The sequence below is a fragment of the Cynoglossus semilaevis genome, chromosome 1 (genome assembly GCF_000523025.1).
Source record: "Cynoglossus semilaevis isolate Cse_v1.0 chromosome 1, Cse_v1.0, whole genome shotgun sequence".
Taxonomy (NCBI): Eukaryota; Metazoa; Chordata; class Actinopteri; order Pleuronectiformes; family Cynoglossidae; genus Cynoglossus; species Cynoglossus semilaevis.
In genome coordinates, this window is record NC_024307.1 from 7,061,224 (window position 1) to 7,076,724 (window position 15,501).

The window sequence follows — 15,501 nt, forward strand, 5'->3', positions numbered from 1 at the left end:
ATAGAGGCGACTGTGCGAGCTGTTAGCGTACAACACGGATGAACAACAACAATCTACCAACTCGGAAACAAGAGCTATGTCCTCTTATCAAAACCTCTTTCAAGACAGACTCCCACGGATCGAATCCCCTGCCAAGATTTTTGCGAAGCTCAAATCGAGAGTACAGAAAGAAGCAGCGCAATGCAGCAGAGAAAGATACGGAGGAGAATTAATATCTCCCAGGAGGAGATTGGATGTCCAGCCACAGACCCTCTCACCAATATCCACCTATGTTCTTCCAGACCCGATTCAGGAGCACGGTCGGTTTGGGTTTTACCACGGTGACGTTCAGCCACAGACTCTTTCACCGATATCCACTCCACAGAAGTCATCCAGGTTTCAGTGTGGAGAACCAGATGATACGTTTGGTCTGAATAAGTCTAGACCTATGTTTATGTCGTGCAACATGGCGTCCAAGCGATCTTTCCTAGAGTCTACGGCCGTAACTTATTCTCACAGAGACCACTTCAGAGATCCTGGGGGATTCATAAGTTCCAGAGAAGCAAAACAAAAAGTACTGTCTGAGGAAAACGGCCGTGTGTGGGCCGTGTCCGGGCATGATAGGACCCGTGCAGACGAACTTCAGTCCCCATCAAAACTGGTGTCTCCCTTGAAGATGAGGCTGAGGACGAGGAAATGTGAACAGTCTAATTTGAGTCAAATCAACAACAGTACAAGTGGCATCAACAGTGAAGTTCTGCGTCAACCACGAAAAAGGATCATAACCATCGCCTCAAGCGAAGACTACACACAGGACGAGGAGTATCTGGGTGACGTGAGAAGGTTTTCTGCCCAGCAACCACAGACGAGGCAGAGTGATCGTGAACCTATGATCCCAACACCAACAATCATCCCAGATAAACGTAAGACACTGGTGCACCTGATCCCAACACCAACAATCATCCCAGACAAACGTAAGACACTGGTGCAGAATATCTGTGGACTTTACGAAACTGTGTTACGGTGGGGAACTGTTAAAGATGTGCTATTTATGCGGAATATATTATATATATTAGCAGAAAAGGCTTCAGGATAGCCAAAGACGTTTAAATGCTTACCAAAACAATAGCACAAACGTTAGCTTCACTGTTAAAGTGGTTAGATATTGCTTATTTACTTTTTACGCTGCAAGCTAATTTTACAACTTAAATTAAAGCGTTGGCCAAAATACATTTTTCATGTTACACGGTTAAAAGTTTGTGCAACATAAAAATGTACCCGAGAAACGTTTTAATTAACAAAAAAAAAACAAAAAACCAACAACCCCAATGTCAGTGGCTAGCTACTTTGAAAAAAAAAACAAACAAAAAACAACAACAAACAACCCAAATGTCAGTGGCTAGCTACAACACTAATAGTTGTAGTTATTAGTGTTTTCAACTAATAGTGTTTTCAACAGTCATCAAAGATCTTGGTAGGTTACACATAAATTACATGCAAAAAAGTCAATAGTAAAGGGGTGACAAGAGATAATGAAGACAAAGTCAAAAATGGAAATTATTAATTATATTTTCTTTTTTCATTGGTGTCCTAAATGTTTCAAAGGTTTACATGTGGTGTTGGAAAAAGTTCCTATTATGACGCCAGCCAAGATGTTTGCTTTAATGAAGGAGAGGGAAAATCAAAGAATCAGGGCCCAACCAGAAGCTCACGAAGTCAGAAGAAGCTCAAGGAATCTCTTCAGTGAAGGTCAGCAGCAAATGAAAATGCTCTGTACGTTACCACTGCTTTTGTCAATACCTTCATGCACACAACATTGCATATTTATCTCCTCAGCCAAGCCTTATCAGAACACACGGTCTTCTCTGTCCTCTCCTGACGTGGCTCAAACAGAGGACGCTGAGAGTGGAATGGTTACTGAGACGGAAAGCCAGGTGTCCACTATCCCAATGGAACCCATTTTGCTTGAAGACCCAGTTCTACTCAATACACCAAGATTCTCCATCCCTAGAAGGCAACCGGAGAAAAATTGGTCCAGGTGTCCACAATTCCCTAGTGTGAGTAGAAATGCACGTGTCATTAAACCAGGATGAATTTAGGGTTTAAATGGTGGTTGTAAAATTAATAAAATGTTATAGTGATTACAGTATTTAATAGAAATGGGTGAATATATTTATATGTATGTATATATGTGTGTATGTATACTATATATATGCAAATATAGACATACATATATATATATGCAGTATGTGTCTGTAGTTAGGTAAATGTTGTGTCCTCTTTTACAGGACAGTGTCATATATCTCAAAAACTGGATCGTGAGGAAAAACAGTATGGGCCTATTTGTGGACGGGGTCCACAAGTCAGTGTTTGTTACACACCTCATAATGGTCTTTAATTAGTGCAGTACAGTTAAACGAGCCAAGGTGTAATGTTTAACATGTTTTTTTTTCCTGACTACCAGGAAGGACAACATACCATGGAACAGCAACATCATTGTTGAGAGGATTTCTAACTCTGTGCTGAAGACTCTCACTGGTAGAATTTACATTTTGGTTGGCAAAATGAGCAAGCATGTCAATGTGGGTGAGTCAGTGAACATTTCATTTATTATAAATATATATATCAACAATCTAACATTTTACAACGATTTTATTGAAAAATAACTTATAAATATATATATCAACAATCTAACCTTTTACAGTGATTTTATTGAAAAATAACATTTTTTAATTCTATTTTTCTTTATGGTCGTGTTTGTCTTCCTACAGGGTTTCCAAAGTGGTTTCTGAAGAACTTTGTCAGTGGTTTCCCTTCAGACTGGAAGTTACTTTATGAAAAGTTGTTGTCGGAGTCCAGAGAGTAAGGACTATTATAATTTCACTAGACTTGCAAATGTACTATAATGTAAACATTATCGTTTTGGTCGAGGTAGAATAACTTTGTTTGTTGTCACCACAGTAGAGGGACAAAGAAACCAGAGAAGAGAAAAGCTGAGGTTTCAGAAGAAAAACCTGAGACATCCTCAATGCCCTCCGTCAAGAAGAAGAAACCTGAGACGTCCTCAATGCCCTCTGTCAAGAAGAAGAAACCTGAGACGTCCTCAATGTCCTCCGTCGAGAAGAAGAAACCTGAGACTTTCAAGACACGTGAGTAAAAGAGAAATTGAATAAATGCCACCAAACCCAAACGTGGAGAATACAATAAGTGGGATTGTCAGTACTGGCTTTTTATTTATTTAATATGGTTTTCATTGAGTCACATGACGTCGGAGTACTTTCGCTTCACCAAGTCTTTTATTTCTAAAGTTCAGGGCTTTTTGCTATATTTATTTTCTTTTCTTTATTTTATATTTGCACTTTAACCAGAGGTGTGTTTTACCTTCTGTACACATTTCCTGTCCACCCAGGTTATCAGTAAAATCATGGCACTATTGATTGTTGCTCACACCTGTTTTTATCCCAGTGTTTTGGTTGGTAACCACTCTCTTTTCCATTTCCACAGCTGATCCCCTTCCTTCCCTCGACTCCTCCACCTCCTCTTCAGCTGCTAAAGTGTCTCGGAGTGGAAGGACAATAAAACCTCCCCTGGAGTACTGGAAAGGAGGGAGAGTTATTCTGGATGCAGACATGAACGTTACCATCCACAATTGTTATGATTCTTCAGTCCTTCTCCCTGTAAGGACCTCTGTGTTTTATGACTGTATTCAGACATTTAGTGACAAAGAGTCCTGACATTATTTGTTGTTGCAGACCACCGTGTCGAAGAGGGAAAAACAATCAAAGAATGTGTTCCCATCAAGCAGCGAAGGTACGGTTATCCCAGGTCTTAAAGCCTGTAGAGTCTTTGTGATTGGTGTATAATCTCTGGTCTGTGTTTCCAGGCAGTGATGGAGAGGCGTCAGTACTGCTGAGGAAGACCAAGCCTCCAGTCCGAAAGGCCAGTCAAACCAAGCTCAGCCAAGATGTCCAAATGTCCACAACTCAGCCCGTGTCTCCTGCAGAGACAAATGGCAGTACTGGAAACAGCTTTGTCACATCCACCAGGTCTAGTAAAAGGAGCCAGCCTTTGGAAAAAAGGTCATCCGTTGACGCCATCCCTCGAAAGCAGGGACAGCCCGATAAGACTGCACCACTGAGGTCTGGAAAACGGACAAACAACACAAAAAAGCCTCCAGTAAAGCCGCCCAAACAAACCATTCCATCGTCACCAGAAACATCACAGCAACAGTCCTCGGAGTCCTCGGAAGAGATGACTCCTCAGAGACAGAAAAAGGACAGAGGAGGTCGTAGGAAGAAAGACAGGGACGATCGAAACAGACCACACGTGAACAGATTGTCGTCAACGAGTGACTCGTCTGAGCCAAAATGGAAAAAGGACAAAAGAGGTCGTAGAAAGAAAGACAGGGACGATCGAAACAGACCACACGTGAGCAGATTGTCTTCAACGAGTGACTCGTCTGAGCCAAAATGGAAAAAGGACAAAAGAGGTCGTAGAAAGAAAGACAGGGACGATCAAAACAAACCACACGTGAGCAGATTGTCTTCAACGAGTGACTCGTCTGAGCCGAGACGTAAAAAGGACAGAGGAGGTCCGAGTAAGAAAGACAGGGACGATCGAAACAGACCCCACGTGAGCAGATTGTCTTCAACGAGTGACTCGTCTGAGCCGTCTGAGAAAAAAAACAGTAAACGCAAAAACCAAAACACCAAGAAGGCGCTGATACTAACAAAAAACAATCAGAACAAACGCACCAAACCTTCACCACCAACAAGGTCGCCGCTCAAGTTGACGAGTTCCAAAACAACACGCAAGTCACACAAACAGGCCGTGATTGAAGACCAGAGTGAAGACAAGTGGACTGAGGCTGAGCTCATGAGGCTACGAGAGTAAGTCCTGGGTTCCTGTGCTCTCACCGTAGCACATTTCTGACTTTAAGTCATGCTTTCACTGATCCACCTGTTTTCCAGGGCCGTGTCATACTATCCTAAGCACCTGTCCGGGTACTGGGCCAAAGTAGCGAAGGCGGTGGGCCGCTCTGCAGAAGAGTGTCACAACCAGCACACGTCTCTGGGAAAACCACAGACTCCTGTGAAGAATGCAAAAAAATCCCAAAAAGGAAAAATGGAAGCCACAACAGAGCAAGGTAAATGAACAGTTTACTACCGGGACAACCTTTTGATCTGACGTGCTCCGCTTCAGCATTACTGTCCTTAAAAATACACAGAGAAAGTTGTTTGCGTTTGGTTTAGTTTGTGTATACCGCCCTCACCTGGTGACTGCGGTTATTGGCTCCATCTCTGCCCGCGACCCTTGAAACACTTTTGGGAACCGCGTCCCTTTACCGTTGAGTATTTTCTGTATCTGGAATTGTTTAACGATGGACCTCCGCCGTGCATTTCAAACTTTCTTTTTTTTAATGGTGTTTATCTACAGGAGGTTTTACAGACCTAACTGACAGCTCCATTAATCTGTATTTAGTTGCAGAACCTCGTGTTATATCTGCCAAAGTGGGGACATTTAAGAGGAAGCAGCAGGTGCGGAAGTTTCTCGAAGACATGCCGAAAGACGACGCTGACGACGCCTTCTCCTCTGCGTACATGCACGCCAAACGCGTCGAGGTTTGCCTTGTTCTTCTAAGTTGTTTTTTGTTTTGTTTTTTTGATTGAAAAAATTACATTTCATTACATTAAATATACCGACGTGAGGAGCTGGTAACATATCATGCTAATACAGAAAAATATCGCGGTCTGTGGTAAAATGTCCGTGGTATCACGTGATTTATATCGCAAATGATTTTTTAATTTTGTGTAAAAATGGGCATAAACTGAAAACATCAAGCGGATGTTCAATGTACATGGACAACAACTACTAGCTTAGCGTCAGTGACTCTAAGAATGTTTTTTGTTTGTTTTTGTTTTTTTACGTTTACGGTTAACATTTCGGTGTCAATATTAATTTTAAAACCCAGGTTCCGTCCATTTGTATGAGCGAAGAGAACGAGTTCACAGTGAAGGACTTGGAGCCTCTGACCCCCACGTCAAGAGTTTTTCCTGACGCGAAAACTCCTCAGTGTCTGCACATCACTCCCGGGATGATGGGCTCCGCAGACTGGTATGATGAAGATGATGATGACGATGACTTATTATCGTGGTTTATCAGTGTTGACTCAAGAACATGTTATATTTCTAGGGACAAAGATGACAAATATGTCTACCATCTCCAGAAAAGGACGAAAAAGAGTCAGTTCAATGTTTATAAACAGTCTCACTCCTTAAAGGTAAAGTTCCATTCAGATCAGTGTCTGAGACTGTGAAGGAGTGAAGCATCATGGATGATTTGTAACAAACTGGAAATTAGCGTCTCATTTCCATTGTGTTGTCTTTGCAGAGGTTTTCACCCACGCCAACCCTGAAACAAAAAATGACGAGATGTGCTAACACAGGTAGGTTAACAGAGGAGCCGCGGTCCTCGCGCTCATACTTGGTACCAGTGTAAGAGTAATGTGTGGAGTTATCTTTACAGATAAGTCTTTGATTAAAGGTCAACCTATAGAACAATCAACAATACTTTTATTAGGGCAGTGGTAACATGTATGATTAGTGCCGATTTAGTGTCGTAGGTCAAATTTATCTTAGAAAAGAATTCAACTACAAAGTTAACTTAAAAAAAAACAAACATAAAATGGCCAGCAGATTACTGCATTTTAGTCAAAAGTCTAATTTAAATATGATCTTGAAATGACAAGTTACTCAAAAACAACTAGCTAAAAAACAATTGATTTAATCTAGTGAAAACTAAATGGCTTAAAATGGCTGAAGAACAACTAATGATTAGGTTTTAAAAAAAATACATAAATTGAACAAATAATGAGCAAAAAAGCTAGTGTAACCAGTCAATGTGTGCAATTTTATTGGTAACATCTGAATACAAAACACGAGTTAAAAGGTCTAGTCACATCTGATTTTTTTTGAAGGGTTTATGTTTTTTAATTGCCGTCATTTAGTCATTCAACTGCTGTTTCTTGTCTTTCTTAGCAAATGATAATTTTGCTGTTTGGGAGATGTTCCCAGGACATGAAGACATGGTGTCTGACAGTGAAGAGGAAGATTACTACTTCTCAGAAGTTGACCAATAAAATGTGGTGCTAGTGCCATAAATCTCCAAAACAAGAAAAGAAAAGCATCCACAATCCATTTACTGTAGTGACAAAGATGCATTTTTTAAATAATTCATCCAATATAACTAACAAAATATTCTGATGGGCTGTCAAAAGTTCAGTGTATAAAATCGATGATTACTTTTAAAGGTGTAAATATCTTTAAATTAGCCCACCTTCACCTGTTTGCTGCTTTTTTCCCAACACAAATTTCTTAAATAGCTTTGTTGTCATTCATTATATCTCCAAAAGAAAAAAAAAACCTTTTGTTGTTAAATTATACAAAAACATTGTTTTACAGACATGAGGGGAGTTGTGTTTTTAATGGGTAGAGAATTTAAAATCAACTGATGTCACATTTGTACATTTTCTTTTGTGCTTAAAATAAACTTGATCTCAGCTCTGGCTGGATTAGAACTGTTTTTTAAGGATATTCCAGATTTGATTTTCTAATCTTCTGCCACTCCAATAAACACTCCTGGGGAGGAGGGTTTACAATGTTAAATATTGTCAGTATAATACCAGAAGCTACATAAAGGCAATTAAATTTAAATTCTAATTTAAGGCAAACAATATGCGTGAGCGATATTATTTTGCCGCTCCTTGTAATGAAAATAATAGTGGAATATGCTGTTAAGTTTGCTAAAGAAAAATAAATACCTGTGTCTTTATACATTTTACAGCAGAAACATTAACTTGGCTTGAGTATCTTTTTTTACTACATATTTGATGTTAAAATTTATTAATAATACTTCTATATTTGCTCTATTAAACTAATGTTTTCTTCCAAGAAAAACTACAAAACTATTATCATAACCCCATCTTAACCTAGCCGTTACATATCAAAAACCCTGTGTAACCCCTGCAATGCCCCCGCATACCACCAGGGACCGCATACACCTGGTGGGGAAGGATATAAAGATAATTAAAAATATCACTGGTGCTTTTTTGGCGTAATTTATAATTTAAGCTTTTTAAAATTTCTATGAAAGTAAAAACAGTATCTAATGTGTACATTTGGGCGGCAGCCATGTTGGATCACTAGCGATGTACGTCTTTTTAAACCTTTTATGTTCTGACTGTTCTATGCTTGAAGTGGTCACGCGAAGAAGATTCAGCCGTAATACCGAATGTCACCACTAGATGCTACCAAATCCTACTATATAATACCTTTTTTTAGGAAAACATTGCGTGTTCTATTCTAAGTACTTATTAAAATGTGTAAATAACGAGGGCAACTCCGTGTTTATGTAATACAGCAATAATTGTATTAAAATCTCTGATAAATACACCACCAAGAATAAAGATATTACCTTCGCCAAGAGTTGGCGAAGGTAATATCGAAGGAAGCAACCACCACTAGTCACGTGACAGATCATCACGTGGCCCAAGCGTCAGGAGCGTCGCTCAGACCGGTTGGTGTGGCAGAGAGACTGCGGAGGACACGATGGGAACACTGTGAGTGAGCTTTACGTTTCTGCGTGTTTTTAATTATTTTTATGTGGACAAACGTGTGAGAGAAGAGTTGGCGGGAAGTGTCGACACTTTTCTTTCACCATTGCTGTGTTTCCTGACTGTGCGTTGACCTAGATATTGAACATTTGCTGCAACCGCAGCTAACAACAGCGCACAACAAAGGTTACAGGGTTGTGTTGAACTTCAACTGTTTGTACCCATTAATATTGATTGTTTTCTTGTTTGTTTGTTTTTTTTTTTTTACATCTGTGGTAACTTGATCTCCATGTGAGTCTTCAGATCAGTTACTGATGAAACCTTGTGTTTCAAAGAGTTGTTTTTGATCATTACCAGGAACGTATTTGTGTTAATGACTTGTTTTTCTTCCCGACAGACTGACTCTAACCTACCTCCTGTCGTTCAGCTCAGTGGTGTGGACCGGGTACCTGGAATTTGACCAGAATGTCTTGTGAGCTGCTCATCCTTCCCCCACTCCAACCCCCCCCATTCTGACACTGAACCTTTTCTGATCCAGTCCGTGCAGCAGGAAGTCTAGTTTACAGTTCCGTAGATCTGATAAAAACTAAATAAAAATACAAAGATACCAGAACATTCAACAGTTTTTCCTGTAACCCATGTTGTTTGGTTGTTTGATTATTTTTTTAATTTTTAGTTTTAATTTTTACTTGACAGTTAATGTCTCTTTTCAACATAAATCACAATTACCTGGTTAAAAAAAATCACCATGGCTTTGCTAGACTGACTGTTGGAAATAATAATAATGTAATGTGATAAAAAAAATTGGTATGAATGTGTTGCGGAGTGCATTTTAACACATGAAATTTTGTTCCAAATTATGTTAATAATTAATTTGCCATTCCACTGTTGGGGATGTACGGCTCCACAGAGCAGTAGTGCTCTGTGTAAGGAGCAGTCACCTGCAGGGGCAGTAAAACATTTGGAGAATTTGTCTGCGTTCAGCTTCTCAAAAATGGAGACAAGAGTGACAGAGAAATGAGTGATATTGATAGTAATGTTTATTTGTGTCCTGCAGAGAATGACAAATGCTTTAGTAAATAAGTTGCTACAATAAAGCGACCTTTGGTCAAATAAATAAAGAGTAAATTCAGTGTTTCTGCCGTTTACATGATCTGCTGTAGGATACAGAAGCCCAGGGATGTTGAAAAGCGGTCTTTAGATTTTTCTCTTTTTCTGCAGGTCACCAGATGAGTGGACTGAAACCGGCCGGGTCGACCCGTCAGTGGAGTTGGTGTTGACCTTTGCTCTGAAGCAGGAGAATGTTGACCTGCTGCAGGAGGTGCTCAGACTGGTGTCGGACCCTGACTCAGCCCAGTATGGTAGGACGATGGTTTGGAACTGAATTAGCTGATTGGACTAATGACTGACCTGGTGACGGGAATTCCTTTCTCTTCTGCAGGTAAATATTACAGCCTGGAGGAAGTGGCCCACCTGGTCGCTCCTTCTGACACTACCCACAAGGCCGTGCGTCACTGGCTTCACAGTCATGGGGTTACAAACTGCCTCACTGTTAGCACCCAGGACTTTTTGCAGTGCACCATGACTGCAGAGTAAGCACTTTTATATGTCGCTTACAGTGACATTAAACCATGACTGCAGAGTAAGCACTTTTATTTTTTGCCACCCCCCCCGCTTACAGTGACATTAGTTTGCTTTTGACACAGTTACAACACAGAAAGTACATTCTCTGCTGCAGCTTGTTCTGTGAGTGTGTGAGTGTTTCTCTCATGTGAGTTCCCTTTTTCTGTGGTTTCATACTCAAATCAAAGTGACATGGAGTTGCTATAATGGTACATTGTGTAGCAGTTAGCACGTCTGCACACTGGAGCTCCTAAGGATAGCTGTAATGGTGCCTCGTGTGGCAGCCAGTGTGGATTGCAAAGACTCGTGCTGTAAAATTCCCCCATTTTGGGACGATTAAGGGACTGAATTATTATTATATATAAATATATATATATTAAATTTAGGAGGGGATTTGGCTAAAATTGATTTTAAGCTAACACAAGAAATCAGAATGAGTTTTTTTTTCTTTTTCTGAGTAAGTCACTTGCTTGGATATGTCTGTGAGGTCATCAGTGATCAGTGATTATCATGTTATATTATATTATAATGTGGTTCTATAGTGTAGCGGTTAGCACGCCTGCTTTTCAATCCCTGCACACTGCCCCCTGCTGACTTTGGTGAGGTCACATATGTGGTGTGCTGTGTCACAATGACAACTAGTTCACTTTCACTTCACTTTCACTTCACTTCAGATGTTTCCCACAGAGCATACGTTGGACTGATTAATACCAGGGTTTCCAGGTGTAACGTTTCCCCCTGCTGGTCATGCAGGTGCATACATTATCCCCCTTTGTTTCTGTTGCTGTATTGAAGGACTGCAGAGACGTTGCTTCCTGGGAGCAGGTTTCACCATTATGTCAGAGAAGGACAGTCTATAGTGAGGTCTTCATCTCCGTACTCTGTTCATGATGACGTCCACCAGCACCTGGACTTTGGTCAGTGTTGTTTTTATCACTGTCTTATATATTTGTGACTGGATTAATACCAGAAAGTCTCTCTGTTTCCTTTTTCTTTCCAAAGTGGGTGGTCTTCACCGTTTCCCTCCCAACGGACAAAAACTCCCCAAAGTCCAAAAGTCTCCTGAGGAAGGAGTGCACCTAGGAGTGACTCCTGCTGTCCTGAGGGCTCGATACAACCTGACAGCCGCTGATGTGGGGAAAGGTCAGAACAACAGCCAGGCTGTAGCTCAGGTATGACCCCACATGAAGTGTTCAGTGGAGCTGGTCATGTGGTCCAGGCCTGGGGGGTTTCACTCTGGGGTCTGTCGCTCTCTCTCTCTCTCTCCTCTCTGACAGTTCCTGGAGCAGTATTATCACCCAGCAGACCTGGCAGAGTTCATGAGCATGTTTGGTGAAGGCTTCCAGCATCTGTCACAGGTGGAGAGAGTGGTCGGCCAACAGGGAGCAGGGAAGGCTGGGATCGAGGCCAGTCTGGATATAGAGTACATCATGAGCACGGGGGCAAACATCCCCACCTGGGTCTTCACCAACCGTGCTGTGTCTGTGTGTGTGTGTGTGTGTGTGTGTGAGAACCTTTTTTTTTTATGTAGCTTGACCAGTTTTATATATGGGTGCCCCCTCTAGTCACGCCCCTCCCTTCTCCCTACGTCAACTCATTCACAGGTGTCGTTGCTTTTCCACTGAAATTTAAAAAAAACGATTCAATTCTTGCAAAGCCAGTTTTCTCAATAAACAAAGAAAATAATATTTTTTAAAATCCTTTCAAGTGCTGTGCCCTCTAATTGGGTCCCACCCCCTATTTTGGGAACCAAAACCAAAATATCACCAAAATATCACCAGTTCAATTCATTCTTAGTTCAGTCATTTGGAGTGACTTCAGAGATGGAGAGTAGGAAAATTGTGTACTTCTGTATTTCGTCTTTTTGTTTTACCTGACATTAATAAAAATAAATTGTAAAAGGCAGAAATAATGCCATGTCTGATGGGATTCAAAGTCAAAAGAGAAACAAGTCAGTAATAAGTTTCAATTGAATTCATGGTAGTATTTTTGCCAGTCAATTTATCACCGTTGTCATGTGTGTCTCATTCACACACACACACATTCATTCATGTCTCCTCCTCTTCTTCTTCTTCTTCTTCTTCTCGCAGGTCGTCACGAGTCTCAGGAGCCGTTCCTTCAGTGGATGGTTCTGCTCAGCAACATGTCCGGCCTGCCCTGGGTCCACACCATCAGCTACGGTGACGACGAGGACAGTCTGTCCACGGCCTACATGACGCGCATCAACACGGAGTTCATGAAGGCCGGGGTCAGAGGGATCACGCTGCTGTTCGCTTCTGGTCAGTGACGATGGAGGACTGCAGTGAATCACAGACGTTACAGACTGTTTATGTAATATATCCCTTCACCAAGCCAACAGTTCAGTTGAACTCACGTTATTCCTGTCTTGGTTCCTTCGTTCCAGGCGACAGCGGTGCTGGCTGCAGACATTCAGGAGCACAGAACACCTTCAGGCCCAGTTTTCCAGCCTCCAGGTGAAATACTGACACATTTTAAAAACCTTTTGTTACTTTTACATTTGTTACCACTCTCTTACCACTTCATTTTTTTACAGTGATTTCTATGACCTATGACCTTGTTGTGGTTGTGTTTGTTGTAATTAAAAGTTGAAATCATGATGTGTTGCATATGAACATTATTGAGTGCTGTTTAACTCAAACTCTTTGTGCTCATTGGTTCGTTTCCAGCCCCTACGTAACCACAGTAGGTGGAACTTCCTTCAAGAATCCTTTCCAGGTCACGTACGAAGTCACTGATTACATCAGTGGAGGAGGTTTTAGCAACGTCTTCAAGATGCCTGACTACCAGGTAATGACCGTCAGAGCATCTGATCAGACTTTCCCAGTTATTGCACACAGGGCCGTTGTTGACTGTCTGTGTGTGTGTTTGTGTGTGTGTGTGGCTGCAGGTGGCTGCAGTGGAGGCCTATCTGAAGACAGTGGCGGCCACTCTTCCTCCTGGCTCCTACTACAATCCCAGTGGCAGAGCCTATCCAGACATGGCTGCTCTGTCGGATAATTACTGGGTCGTCATCAACAGGGTCCCTGTTCCCTGGGTGTCTGGGACTTCGGTAATGAATAACAAACATTAACTTTATATTATTTATTTCTGTGTTCACTTCCTTCATCCTGAGTGTACTTCAGATCAGATTCAGGTCATTTGTCTCACTTCCCCCTCTGTTTTTTTTTTTTTTTTTTATAAAATGGCTGATATCAAATAACTAATACACTCTGATGAACAGTTATTTGGATTCATCTGTTACAAAGTCATTTAACTGGATCTCATCTGGTGATGGCTCCTGCAGGCGTCCACCCCCGTGGTTGGAGGAATGCTGTCTCTCATGAATGACCATCGACTGACCAAGGGTCTGCCTCCACTGGGCTTCCTCAACCCCCGCCTCTACAAGCTAAAGGGACAAGCTCTGTTTGATGTAAGTCACGTTGTCCCCATAGACGAGGACAGTCGTCCTTAAACTCACGTGTCCTCCTGTTACAGACCAGAACCTATAGAAAATTGATTAGCATGGCCACAAAGGTTAGAACCACGTTCTGTCGCCGGGCTGAGACCCTACGTTTGAGCACCTCTGTGTTACATGACACTTGTCACTGCAGCATTTTCTTTTCAGACATTTAGTTGAAAAGACACAAACGTCTCCTTTATTGTCTCCAGGTGACTGAGGGCTGTCACCTGGGCTGTTTGGACGAGCAGGTCCAGGGGAAAGGTTTCTGTGCTGCACCGTCCTGGGACCCCGTGACCGGCTGGGGGACACCGAACTACCCTGCACTGCTAGCTGCCCTAATGACAGAGTAAAAGCACAGCACACCCATCCTTACTGTTCCGGTACCTGATGCCAAAGAATGCAGGATGTAACTGAGGGTAACGTTGTCAACACTGATGTCTCCTTTTTATCAATACAGTTAAATGTCAGCCATTCTCCAGGGTTTATTAGCCCAAAAACAAAAACAAATTCTTTTTAGTACTTGTGATTTCAGCTGAATTTTATTTTTTATTCCTGTACTTTATTTTAGGTCAGGGATTGTGCATTATTAATGCAACACTGCAGCTAATATCTTTCTCTCTCTCTCTTCTCTGATGCTGAAATGTTCTTCTGACCCAGATTTCTCTGAAACAAATTTACAGGCAAATGTTCACACTTACCTGAAGCTTCTTGAATGTAGTTTTCTATGCATCACACCTTCGTAAATAAGTGAAGCTTGTCTTAAAAAGAAAAAAAAACATATCAAATTTAAGATGCAATAATTGTCCAGTTTCACAGATGCAGGGTTGTTGGGTTGTTGTTGTTGTTAGAGGACAGACAGCCTCAGTGGGATAATGATGCCATATGACTCTGGGTTCTATGTTTGTCGTTTAAGTCAAAAGATAAATTTACATGTTTTTAGAAATATCCCTTTAAAATATTTCCCTGTTTAATCTGGAAAACTTTTTACAGTGTTTTTTAACTTTGGTTTTCTGTGACCAAACTGCACTGCGATATGAGTGTTGAAATATTTGAACAATGTAAGGCACCATCTATGGTTTTTTTTTTTTTTTTTTTTTTACTTTTAATTCCTTCTTTTCTTAGAGCTGGTCTTTCATTCTGACCGATTAGGACAGTGGTTCCCAAACCTTTTCTGCAGATTCAGCCCCGCCCCCAAACGTGACTGTTTCAAAAAACAGACATGATTCCTAAAAACACATATTCTCATGAAACAAAAAAGATAATTTATCAGTGAAATTTTCCAACTTTTGCACAAATAAAAATACTTCAAATTATCTCGATTAAACCGGCTGCGCCGCTCAATTTGGGAACCACTGCCTCACAAGGTTTGTGTTTCTGAGTCAAATTAGAGAAACGGAAAGAGTCAGTTGAGTGTGAAGTATGAGTGACAGCTCCATCAGGTCTCTTTGAAGCTGCTAGAAATATTTGAAAGTTGATTTAATGATCAAATGTGTATCTGCTCAGCATTTTTAATAAAGATTGGAGATTATTTGGTATCCTATTTTTTCATTGGGTTTTGAAGTTGAAACTCTTGAGGTTTAAATCATTAAAAAAACATTCAATTTGTTCTTGTCAACAAATTACAATCTTAAAACTCGTAAAGTTAAATGTATCTTACCAGATACTACTGTGGATTCATTTACATCTCCGTCTGGAGGAACTGAAATTCAAACATCATTTAGATTCAGTTGTTTGTTTTTTTAACGAAATTATATAAGCTGCACTTTCTGTTTTGTTTCTTGCAAAGTCTGTTGTAACAGCTTGTGATGATGATCTTATGACTTGTTCT

The 15,501-nt window shown here is 40.9% G+C and overlaps 2 protein-coding genes across 3 annotated transcripts; both read left to right on the forward strand.

The window, feature by feature from the left end:
- Positions 1-6: 6 nt before the first annotated feature.
- Positions 7-7,148, forward strand: mis18bp1 (MIS18 binding protein 1). Of its 2 annotated transcripts, XM_017038678.1 has the most exons (17): positions 7-902; positions 1,585-1,728; positions 1,816-2,036; positions 2,268-2,341; positions 2,444-2,565; positions 2,751-2,841; positions 2,941-3,128; positions 3,484-3,656; positions 3,732-3,789; positions 3,863-4,264; positions 4,367-4,868; positions 4,950-5,125; positions 5,461-5,600; positions 5,951-6,093; positions 6,172-6,259; positions 6,370-6,424; positions 7,017-7,148. In XM_017038678.1, the coding sequence occupies exons 1-17, from the start codon at positions 77-79 to the stop codon at positions 7,115-7,117; spliced, it is 3,504 nt and encodes a 1,167-aa protein (XP_016894167.1). In that variant the 5' UTR covers positions 7-76; the 3' UTR covers positions 7,118-7,148. The 2 variants fall into 2 exon arrangements, with proteins under 2 accessions (XP_016894167.1, XP_008305656.1); XM_008307434.2 differs by having other exon boundaries at positions 3,863-4,868.
- Positions 7,149-8,488: 1,340 nt separating this feature from the next.
- tpp1 (tripeptidyl peptidase I) lies at positions 8,489-15,208 on the forward strand. Its single transcript, XM_008307429.3, has 13 exons — positions 8,489-8,596; positions 8,988-9,062; positions 9,812-9,951; positions 10,032-10,182; positions 11,009-11,130; positions 11,216-11,385; positions 11,491-11,686; positions 12,301-12,492; positions 12,618-12,687; positions 12,901-13,021; positions 13,122-13,283; positions 13,518-13,643; positions 13,883-15,208. The coding sequence occupies exons 1-13, from the start codon at positions 8,586-8,588 to the stop codon at positions 14,021-14,023; spliced, it is 1,677 nt and encodes a 558-aa protein (XP_008305651.1). The 5' UTR covers positions 8,489-8,585; the 3' UTR covers positions 14,024-15,208.
- Positions 15,209-15,501: the final 293 nt, after the last annotated feature.